We start from the raw sequence: 12,839 nt of genomic DNA on the forward strand, positions 1-12,839 counted from the left end.
AGTAAGCAAATATGCGTTAGTAAAATCAACAGTGTGTGTGTGTGTGTGTGTGTGTAGGATTCAAAGTATTTTAATAAAGAAAATCTAAGTTTTATACTTTGTTTAATTTGTAAGTAGTTAAACTACTCTACAGATCCTGCCATTGACTCACTGCTAATTAATTTATGGATAATCATTTCATTCCTAGTTACTAAACTATTACTATGTGGAGAAGTAATTAAGATTTAAAGTCTTAAAGACTTTAATCTAAAGATTAAAACTAACACATATGTTAGTTTTTCATATGAAAAGCTGAGAATAATTAATACAGTTTAATGTAGCTTGTACATTCTCTAAGCCATCAAGAATTTTAAAATGAGGTAACAATAGCAGGTGTATCACATTAGACTAATTCCCAGTTTGTTTTTTAAGATTAGCATCAAAATTATGCATACTATTGTTTCCTTAGTTTCAGCAAACTTTATCATAATGTGAGTTTTTTGAATCTTGTTCTCTTAGCTACTTAATTCTAATCACCATTAGATTGATTGTGTAAGCATGGTTTCAATGTTACATTGCATTTCCCAGTAAAGAATGATGCCTAAAGAACTAGCATCACCCCAACACTTCCAGTTATCTTGCCTCTTCCAGAGAATCAAGATACTTTCTATGCTAGTGAATTTTTACAAAGCTAAGTTATTTTTAAAAGTTTGAAAGGCTAAGTCATTTTAAAATCAAATGAGTAAAAATAACTTTATGGTGAATGCGGTGGTTCATTCAGCTCATTTAATAAGATCACAAAATAGAACATTAAAACTCCACAGTATAGTGTCAAAAAAACCATTTATTTTACACCATGGGCAAAGCAGATAGCAAATTAATTTTAATGATTACTTTTAATATCTATGTTCTCATATCTCTATGTGCTTCTTGGTGGTTCATAATGAAAACTATAATGAAGTGCATTAATATGAAATATTAATTACTATTTTTCATCTTGTTTAGCCTGTTTTGTATCCCTAGCAGAGTTATATTGTTTAACATGCTGCTTATTTGCTCTTTTATTAAACACTCTAATGAGAAAAATATCTACTAAAATGAATTGGGTAAAATGAACTATTTTTTTAAATCATGAAGAGATAGATAAAATTTGACATGCAGGTCAACTATCTGCATTAGTAGGTGTCTCATCTTTTACCTTGCTGTCTCTGGAAGCAGTAGCACCATTCATTGTTAGATATCAAACTGTCCTTGTATGTGTCACAAGAATTGAAGAATGCCTTGGTACACTGTTCATTCTTATCAAGGTAAATGCTTCCGAGCTCTGACTGGTCCAGTAGCAGGTCATAGTTTGTGTCAAGTCTATTAAACATCCAACCAAGTGAATCCTTGCAAATTGGCAAAATACTGGTATCAAATCCTAAAGGGAAAGATATAAAATAATTAGCTAAATCTAAAAGCCACAATTAGCAGCAAGCAATATAAAGGAACATAATAGTTGGTTCCTGTCAGAGCACCTCTCAACAGTCTGGAATAAGGCTTTAAACTCATCTTGGGTAATTCATTTCAGAGCAAAGTGGGGATGGTAATACCTACCTTTCAGGGTAGTTATGAGGATTAATTAACCAGAATATAAAACAGCTAGTACTAATTATGCATTCACTCAATGGCACTTATTATTGTAATTTATATTAGATACATTTCCATTCTTTTTAATGTTCAAACTTTTTCTTAATAAATAGGTTGTCATGATGAATGCCTTTTTAGATGTATATAGGTATTACTGAATAATAATGTCCATTAATAAAGAAATACGATTCATCTTCATCCAAAGAAATTTTACCAAAAGTAAAATGAACACATAATAAATAATAACATCATTAACACTCTGTATCTTTGTGGAACCATGGTGATTATGGTATTTCACAAGGAATACGTATCCTGAGAAAGGATAACTATCATGTAATTTACACAGATACTCTATCCTCTGTTTTCCTCAAAGCAATTTTCACAATTACAAATATGCTGTAATGGGAGACAGCAGAGAGCACTATATGGGCACAGATATAGAGGGATGACAGAATGGGTGTGCAGCCAAGGTACAAACAATCGAAGTGTGTGTTTCTTTGGATAAGCCACAGGCCCCACTAAAGCTCTGTGTCCTAAATAGCATTTCATGAGAAGTCAGTGTTTTGAAGCATAATTTAAAAATTTACTTTCAACTATTCTTCTTTGTCAGGCTTAAACCAGCTTTAACAGGTATTTCGGTAGACCAGCTGTTGTTTTATTTGCTATTTTCCATTCATTACAAGTGACAGTAAGATAATAACTCAGTTAACTGGTGTGAAAAATAGGATGTGTTTAGAGTTGTGGAGACTTTCTGAAAACTCCAATACTCTGTGGAAACCAACCGAGTGCCTTATAATTTAATTCAATTTTTACTTTATTCAGTTAGTGCAAATCCAACAGGTTAAAGTCTCAGTCCCACAAGAGTGCCCCCTCAGGCAGACACCAATAGCAAGTAGTGGATTCCCAGCATATCCACACTTCTGCCAACTTGGCTGCAGATTAGAGGTTCCCAGGACCCTTTCCTTAGGCTCCATACTTTTTTATAACAGTTCACAGAACTTACGGAAACACTTTATGTGTTATGTTTGCCAGTTTATTATAAAGGAAATTATGTTTGCCAGTTTATCATAAAGGAAATTATAAAGAATAGAAATAAACAGACAGATGAAGAGGTACATAAGCTAAAATATGGAAGGGTCCCAAGTGCAGGAGCTTCTGTTCCCTTGGAGTTGTGGTGTGTCAGCCTGTCTGCCCATGGATACATTCACCAACTCAGAAGCTTTCCACACCTCTTAGCTTAGGGATTTTTATAGAGCCTTTGTCAAGTAGGCATGATCAATTAACTCAATCTTCAGCCTCTCTTCCCTCACCAGAGAATGGAGTGTGGGGCTGAAAGTGCCAAATTTCTAATCACTGCTTAGTCTTTATGGTAACCAGCCATCATCCTAAGAAGTTCTCTAGGAGCCCACCAAGTGTCACCTCATTAGGACAAAAGATGTTCAAATCACCCAGGAATTCCGAGGGATATAGGCACTCTATGTAAGATGCTCCTATCATCCTCATCACCCAGGAAATTTTACAAGAGTTTAGGAGCTCCATGTCAGGACCAGGAAGCAGAGACTAAAAACAGATTTCTTATGTTGTCAAATATATTTACCCCCATGTTACATATTTCTGGCTTTCTACATTCCTAAATGTAGATTCAAATTTCTGTGTGGTATCATTACCTTTTGTGTCATGAAATTCCTTTACCATTTCTTGAAATCTCTCAGCTTTGGATTACTGAAAACTATTTTTTTAATTATTAACATACAATGTATTATTTGTTTCAGGGGTACAGGTCTGTGATTCATCAGTCTTACACAATACACAGCACTTACCACAACACATACCCTCACCAATGTCCATCACCCAGTCACCCCACCCCTCCCACACCCCTCCACTCCAGCAACCCTCGATTTGTTTTCTAAGATTAAGAGTCTCTTATGGTTTGTCTCTTTCTCTGGTTTCATCGTTTCATTTTTCCCTCCTTTCCCCTATGATCCTCTGTCTTGTTTCTCAAATTCCTCATATCAGTGAGATTATATGATACTTATCTTTCTCTGATTGACTTATTTCACTCAGCATAATACCCTCTAGTTCCATCCACATCATTGCAAATGAATGGCAAGATTTCATTTTTTGATGGCTGCATAATATCCCATTGTATATATATACCACACCTTCTTTATCCATTCATCTGTTAATGGACATCTAGGCTCTTTCCATGGTTTGGCTATTGTGGACATTGCTGCTATAAACACTGGGATGCCAATGCCCCTTTGTATCACTACATTTGTAACTTTGGGGTAAATAAACAGTAGTGTAATTGTTGGGTCATAGGGTAGCTCTATTTTCAACTTTTTGAGGAACCTCCATAATCTCACCGACAGTGTTGGAGGGTTCCCCTTTCTCTTTATCCGACCCAACATCTGTCGTTTCCTGACTTGTTAATTTTAGCCATTCTGAATGGTATGACGTAGTATCTCATTGTGGTTTTGATTTATATTTCCCAGATGCAGAGTGATGCTGAGCACGGTTTCATGAGTCCATTGGCCATTTGGTTGTCTTCTTTGCAGAAATATCTGTAAATGTCTTCCGCCCATTTCTTGACTGGATTATTTGCTCCTTAAGTGTTGAGTTTGGTAAGTTCTTTATAGGTTTTGGATACAAATGATATGTCATTTGCAAATATCTTCTCCCTTCTGTCGGTTGTCTTTTGGTTTTATTGATTGTTTCCTTTGCTATGCAAAAGCTTTTTATCTTGATGAAGTCCCAGTAGTTCATTTTTGCCCTTGCTTCCCTTGCTTTTGACAATGTGTCTAGGAAGAAGTTGCTGTGGCTGAGGTTGAAGAGGTTGTGGAGGAAAGTTGGAAAGAACTCAAATACATGGAGGCTAAAGAACATCCTAATAAAGAATGAATAAGTCAACCAAGAAATTAAAGAAGATTTTAAAAAATTCATGGAAAACCTTTGGGATGCAGCAAAGGCAATCCTAAGAAGGAAGTACATAGCCATACAAGCCTTTCTCAAGAAACAAGAAAGATCTCAAATATATAACCTAACTCTACACTTAAAGGAACTAGAGAAAGAACAGCAAATAAAGCCTAAACCCAGCAGGAGAAGAGAAATAATAAAGTTCAGGGCAGAAATCAATGAAATAGAGACCAAAAGAACAGTAGAATAAATCAACAAAACTAGGAGCTGGTTCTTTGAAAGAATTAATAAAATTGATAACCCCCTGGCCAGACTTATCAAAAAGAAAAGAGAAAGGACCCAAATAAATAAAATCCTGAATGAAAGAGAAGAGATAATAACAAACACAGAAAAATACAAACAATTATAAGAACTTATTATGAGCAACTCTATGCCAACAAATTAGACAATCTGGAAGAAATGGATGCATTCCTAGAGATGTATCAACTACCAAAACTGAACCAGGAAAAATAGAAAACCTGAACAGATCCATAACCATAAGGAAATTGAAGCAGGCATCAAAAATCTCCCAACAAACAAGAGCCCAGGGCCAGATGGCTTCCCAGGGGAATTCTACCAAACATTTAAAGAAGAATTAATACCTATTCTTCTGAAACTGTTTCAAAAAATAGAAATGGAAAGAAAACTTCCAAATTCATTTCATGAGGCCAGGATTATCTTGATCCAAAAACCAGACAAAGACCCCCAAAAAGGAGAATTACAGACCAATATCCCTGATGAACATGGATTCAAAAATTCTCATCAAAATATTAGCCAATAGGCTCCAACAGTACATTAAATGTATTATTCATCACGACCAAGTGGGATTTATCCCTGGGCTGCAAGGTTGGTTCAACATCCTCAAATCAATCAATGTGAAACACTACATTAATAAAAGAAAGAAGAACCATAGGATCCTCTCAAAAGATGCAGAAAAAACATTTGACAAAGTACAGCATCCTTTCTTGATTAAAACTCTTCACCGTGCAGGGAAATAGGGTACATACCTCAACATCATAAAAGCCATCTATGAAAAACCCACAGCAAATATCATTCTTTTTTTTTTTAATTTTATTTATTTATTTGAGAGAGAGAGAATGAGAGATAGACAGCACGAGAGGGAAGAGGGTCAGAGGGAGAAGCAGACTCCCTGCTGGACAGGGAGCCTGATATGGGACTCGATCCCAGGACCCTGGGATCATGACCTGAGCCGAAGGCAGTCGCTTAACCAACTGAACCACCCAGGCGCCCATCAAATATTATTCTTGATGGGGAAAAACTGAGAGCTTTTCCCCTAAGGTCAGGAACATGGCAGGGATGTCCACTATCACCACTGCTGTTCAACATATACTAGATATCATAACCTCAGCAATCAGACAACAAAAAGAAATAAAATGCATCCTAACTGGCAAAGAACAAGTGAAACTCTCACTTTTTGCAGATGATATGATACGTTATGTGGAAAACCTAAAAGACTCCATCCCACAAATGCTAGAACTTATACAGGTATTCAGTAAAGTGGCAGGATATAAAATCAATGCACAGAAGTCAGTTGCATTTCTATACAATGAAATAGAAGAAAGAGAAATTAAGGAGTCGATCCCATTTATAATTGCACCCAAAACCATAAGATACCTAGGAATAAATCTAACCAAAGAGGCAAAGGATCTGTACTCAGAAAACTATAGAATACTCATAAAAGAAATTGAGGAAGACACAAAGAAATGGAAAAATGTTCCATACTCATGGATCGGAAGAACAAATATTGTGAAAATGTCTATTCTACCTAGAGCAATCTACACATTTAATGTAATCCCTATCAAAATACCATCAACTTTTTTCACAGAAATGGAACAAATAATCTTAAAATATGTATGGAACCAATAAAGATCCCGAATAGCCAGAAGAATGTTGAAAGAGAAAAGCAAAGCTGGAGGCATCACAATTCTGGACTTTAAGTACTATTACAAAGCTGTAATCATCAAGACAGTATGGTACTGGCACAAAACAGACACATAGATCAATGGAACAGAAAAGAGAGCCCAGAAATGGACCCTCAACTCTATGGTCAACTGATCTTTGACAAAACGGAAAGAATATCCTATGGAAAAAAGACAGTCTCTTCAACAAATGGTGTTGGGAAAACTGGACAGCCACATGCAGAAGAATAAAACTGGACCATTTCCTTACACCACACACAAAAATAGACTCAAAATGGATGAAAGACCTAAAAGTGAGACAGGAAACCACCAAAATCCTTAAGGAAAAAACTGTTTTTTAAGATTTTATTTATTTATTTGAAAGAGAGAGAGGGTACAAAGGGAGAATGAGAGGGAGAATCAGACTCCCTGCTGAGCAGAGAGCCCGATGCTGGACTCGATCCCAGGATCCTGAGACCATGACCTGAGCTGAAGCCAGATGCTTAACTGACTGAGCCACTTAGGCACCTGAAAACATTTTCTTTTTTTGGCTTAATTTTTGAAAGATGTTTCTGCCAGAGATTTTTTTTCTTTTAATACTCAAAATGTTCTACTGTATTGTGGCCTTCATAGTGTCTGAGGAGAGGCAAGCTGACATGATGATCTTTGCTCCTCCAAACAATTTGTGTGTGTGTGTGTGTGTGTGTGTGTGTGTGTGTGTGTGTGTGTGTGTGTGTGTGTGTGTGGTTGCTTTTAAGATTTGCTTTTCAGTGCTGACATTTAGCAATTTAGTTATGGTATACTTTAGCTTGGTTTTCTTTTTTTCTGTTGTTTGATGTTTATTGTATTTCTGCATGTGTGGGTTTAAAATATTAATAAAATTCAGAAAACTTTTAGTTATTATCATTTCTTCATATAATTTTCTGATCTCTTACACTTTTAGTATCCTTTGGAGACATCAATTAGTCATATGTTAATGCCCTTGACATTATCCCTCACGCTTCACACAGACTTTTTTTCAGTTTCTGTTTTCTTCTATGTGCTTTTTTTTGGATAGTTTCTCTCATATATCTTCAGGTCCATGTTTATTTTCTTTTTTTCCTGCTCTGTTCATTGTACTTTTAATCTTATTCAGCATGTTTTTATTTCATTTATTGTGTGTTTCATCTTTAGACATCCTATTTGGATGTTTTATTCATATCCTCTCTTGTAATTGATATTCTTATTTGCCTTCATACTACTTTGCATATTAATAATATTTTAATACCTACTTTTACAATCCATGTATACTAAACCCATCATCATTGTAATTTCTGGGTATATTTTCAAGATTATGATTTCTCCAAATTATGGACGATATTTTTACACTTCTTGGCATGCTTGGTCAATTTTAATTGGATCTGAACATTGTAAATTTTAAATTATTGGTTGCTATATTTTGTGGTATTTCTTTTCAGTGTTCTATTTTGTTTTGGCATGAAATTAAATAACCTGGCATCAACTTGATTCTTTTAAGAATCGCTTTTAAGCTTTGTATGGCAGGCATAGAACAGACCTTTATTCTGGAATTAATTTAGCCCCAACACCAATGTGTATCTTATTCACTATATAGATATACAATCTTTTGTTTATCAGTTCACCAGCTGAAGGACAATTGGGTTGTCACCAGTTTTGTAATTATAAGTAAAAGCTATAAATACCCACATATATGTTTTAGGTGAGCATATGTTACAAATTTCTCTAGGATAAATACCTTCACATGAGATTTCTGGATCATATGGTAAGTTAATGTTTCATTTTATAAAACTGTTTTTCAAAGAGTCTACATTAAGGAAGGCACGTGTTATAATGATCACTGGGTATTATATAAGACTGATAAATCACTGACCTCACCTCTGAAGCCAATAATACATTATATGTTAGTTAATTGAATTTAAATTAAAATAAATAAAAAAATAAAAACAACTACAACGAAAACAAAGAGTCTACATCATTTTGAATTTCCCTTAGCCATCTAGGAGAGATCCAATTGCTTCCATCCTCACCACCATTTATTGGTAATGCTACTTATTTGTTTATTGCAACTTTCTCTCTCTCTCAAATAAATAAATAAATTCTTAAATAAATAAATAAATAAATGGATGAAATCAATGTAGAAAGAATATTATATGCAAACAATCAACTTAAAAAGCATAAAATTACATCTATACATTGACAAGGATGGGAACTACATTTACAATGACAGAGGTCAACTCATTTACTTCCTTTTCCCCCAGTTTTATTGAGAAACATATAATTGATTTAAAACATTGTTTTAGTCCAAGGTATACAGCACAGTGATTTGATATATGTATAGATTGCAAAATGATTACCACAATAAGTTTAGTTAACCCACCACCTAACATAGTTAAGAATTCTTTTCTTATGATGAGAACTTTTAAGATCTACTCTGTTAGCAACCTTCAAATATATAATACAATATTGTTAACCAGAATCATTACATTCTGTACATTACATTCCCAGGTATTGTTTATCTTATAACTGGAAGTTTTTACCTTTTGACCAGATTTACTCATTTTTTACATGCCCCACCCCTGCCAGTTTCTCACCTCTGGGAACCACCCCTCTATTCTCTGTAGCTGTGAGGTTTTTTCGTTTGTTTGTTTTGTTGTTGTTGTCTTTTTTTTTTTAGATTTCATATATAAATGAGACTATAAGGCATTTGTCTTTCTTTATTTTAATGATATTTGGGATATTTAAAGTAAATTTAAGTAAAACCTTTGTAATTTATCTATATTGTAAATAAGTTGTCATTATCTTAAAATACTTTCAACATTTAAACTAAAATTTTTATCATGACTATAAAAGATTACCAAAAAAAGTAATATTTTTTTCACAGTGTTTTCCAATTACTTCTGTTTTTATAACAGATTTTTTTTAAGCAATCAATAATAAGATTCTAGGATTTAAAACTACATTGCATTGTGTTGAAAATAAATCACAGTTGAGCTTGTAGAAGATAATGCTTAACTCTTAAGACATTTTATCACAATCTCTCTTATTTATTCATTCAATTTTTTCAGTCATCATCATTTGTTATCCCTTTACCGGTCCCTTAGACATTGGTCTTGTTAACATTCCAGACTTCAAGCTCTATTACAAAGCTGTCATCATCAAAACAGTATGGTACTGGCACAAAAACAGACACATAGATCAATGGAACAGAATAGAGAGCCAGAAATGGATCCTCAACTCTAGGGTCAACTAATCTTCCACAAAGCAGGAAAGAATGTCCAATGGAAAAAAGACAGTCTCTTGAACAAATGGTGTTGGGAAAATTGGACAGCCACATGCAGAATGAAACTGGGCCATTTCCTTACACCACACACAAAAATAGACTCCAAATGGTTGAAAGACCTAAATGTGAGACAGGAGTCCATCAACATCCTAAAGGAGAACACAGGCAGCAACCTCTTTGACCTCAGCCACAGCAAATTCTTCCTAGAAACATCAGCAAAGGTAAGGGGAACAAGGGCAAAAATGAACTACTGGGGTTTCATCAAGATCAAAAGCTTTTGCACAGCAAAAGAAACAGTCAACAAAACCAAAAGACAACCGACAGAATGGGAGAAGATAGTTGCAAATGACATATCAGATAAAGGGCTAGTATCCAAAATCTATAAAGAACTTATCAAACTCAACACCCAAAGAACAAATGATCCAATCAAGAAATGGGCAGAAGACATGAACAGACATTTTTTCCAAAGAAGACAACCAAACGGCCAACAGACACATGAAAAAGTGCTCAACATCGCTCGGCATCAGGGAAATCCAAATCAAAACCTCAATGAGATACCACCTCACACCAGTCAGAATGGCTAAAATTAACAAATCAGGAAACAATAGATGTTGGCAGGGATGCAGAGAAAGGGGAACCCTCCTACACTGTTAGTGGGAATGCAAGCTGGTGCAGCCACTCTGGAAAACAGTATGGAGGTTCCTCAAACAGTTGAAAATAGAGCTACCATACGAACCACCAATTTCACTACTGGGTATTTACCCCAAAGATACAAACGTAGGGATCACAAGGGGTACATGCACCTCAATGTTTATAGCAGCAATGTCCACAATAGCCCAACAATGGAAAGAGCCAAGATGCCCATCGACAGATGAATGGATAAAGAAGGTGTGGTATATATATACAATGGAATATTATGCAGCCATCAAAAGGAATGAAATCTCGCCATTTGCAACGGCATGGATGGAACTGGAGGGTATTATGCTGAGTGAAATAAGTCAATCAGAAAGACATATATCATATGATCTCACTGATATGAGGAATTCTTAATTTCAGGAAACAAACTGAGGGTTGCTGGAGTGGTGGGGGGTGGGAGGGATGAGGTGGCTGGGTGATAGACATTGGGGAGGGTATGTGCTATGGTGAGCACTGTGAATTGTGTAAGACTGTTGAATCACAGACCTGTACCTCTGAAACAAATAATACATTATATGTTAAAAAAAAAAAAAAAAGAAGATAGTAGGAAGTGAAAAATGAAGAGGGTGGAAATAGGAGGGGGAAACGAACCATGAGAGACGATGGACTCTGAGAAACAAACTCAGGGTTCTAGAGGGGAGGGGGCGGGGGGGATGGGTTAGCCTGGTGATGGGTATTAAAAAGGGCATGTCCTGAATGGAGTACTGGGTGTTATATGCAAACAATGAATCATGGAACACTACATCAAAAACTAATGATGTAATGTATGGTGATTAACATAACCTAATAAAAAGAAAATTGTTTACCAGCCTTTTTTTAAATTTAGTCCACACTAGTCATCTTCAGGTGCTCGTTCACTTATATTTAATCAACATGACTCATAATTCATGATCTATAAGACTAGTCCACCTGGTCATTATACTACATAAGTATAAGCACAGGTACACAGACATTGTATTTAACTAGCACATTGATTACATAATGCACATACACACACACATCTTGGACAAGTTAGTGCTTATAGGATATGATCCGAATCCACTTTTTTTTTTTTTTCCTTCTGATATACATTTGTTCATTGGTGGGTTTTCTCTGAAGAACTCCTCTGGAAAACTTAGGTGGTCCCATAATTTCTTCAGCTCAGCTTCAGGTAACAAAAAAATTGCATTGTCCCTTTAAGGTTACTATTTAATAACTACTATATTATTAACAGACTGCAACAAATGTGGGTTAACTGGCATTTAAAATGTCTAATTTCACGTAATGGTCACAATTCCAAAATGACTCTGCCTCTCCCTAGCTGGGGATTTTTCAGATGCAAAGTCAAGTAAGGGGAGTATGATGTTTCCTTAATCCTCTATTTTTCTGCTCTTTCCTCTTTCCCATCTTCTTTATGATGACTTTCAGTTTTGAAGTGAACTGATAAAGGATACATAAGTGTGGGCAGAGAGGTTCTTACCAAATTCATGAGTAGTTAGGAAAGTAGTTATGCTGTATAAGCCTATTAGGTTTTTAAATCTATTTTTCTTCTCCTAGATCCTTTTTTTTGGGAGGGGAAGGGGGTTCCATGGGTCCCCATTGTGAATATCCAACTGTATTTCATGTGATATGTAATACTTTCCTTTGGTTGCCCTCCACCTCTTAGTCCCTGGATATCTGGTGATCCATTTTTCTGTCAGGGTTAACTCAGTATGCAAAACAGCTCTCATGGGAAGAATTTACGTTGTTTCTCACTCATATAACTCAAATATTGTCCACAGTAAATATCTTTTCACTTCCTGTCCAGAAATACAATTCCAAAGCAGCAGTAACTTTCCTTTGCTTTGACACCAAACAAATAATCAGTTCACGGCTATCTCCGACTTATAGACTTTCCTGGTGAAATTCAGGCTATTACCCACATGTATAGAAACACATATATAAAAGAGTAGTTCTGTTGAAATCTGTCTCTTAACTTGAAATAATGGGAAGCACCCTCATCTTCTTAGAGGAGCAGTGAAATCATAGTAGAGTTCTTTCCAATGAAACCCTTTCATAAATGCTGTTGCCATCTTTGCTGCATTTACTCTTTTAGATCCTCCTTTGGATCAATATTTTAGGGGCAAATGACTTACATCTGCACAGTGTAGACCAGTGTTTGTTTGAGTAACCAGGGATGTGGATCTTAGAAGTGTTATCTTTAGAATTCTTCCTACCACACTGTCTCTAAAGGCAGAATGTTTTAGCTGAAATATCAAAGAAGTGAAGATATGAGTAATCTGGGGTGTGGAGATGAAAAGCATTCCAGGTAGAAGAAATAGCAAGCAAAAAGGATCTAAGGTCAAACCGTGCTTGATGTCACTGTACAAGAGAAAGAACAAATA

General features: G+C 35.5%; 1 protein-coding gene across 3 annotated transcripts in view; it reads right to left on the minus strand.

Annotated features, from left to right (window-relative positions):
* Positions 1-12,839, minus strand: part of SPOCK3 (SPARC (osteonectin), cwcv and kazal like domains proteoglycan 3) — a 461,722-nt gene that overhangs the window by 11,826 nt on the left and 437,057 nt on the right. For all 3 annotated transcript variants that reach the window (XM_027600598.2, XM_027600599.2, XM_027600597.2), the window contains one exon: positions 1,178-1,399. In XM_027600598.2, the coding sequence (XP_027456399.1) occupies positions 1,178-1,399 (222 nt within the window). The remainder of the gene's footprint in view (positions 1-1,177; positions 1,400-12,839) is intronic.

This window comes from Zalophus californianus, chromosome 2, assembly GCF_009762305.2.
Source record: "Zalophus californianus isolate mZalCal1 chromosome 2, mZalCal1.pri.v2, whole genome shotgun sequence".
NCBI classification, from domain to species: domain Eukaryota; kingdom Metazoa; phylum Chordata; class Mammalia; order Carnivora; family Otariidae; genus Zalophus; species Zalophus californianus.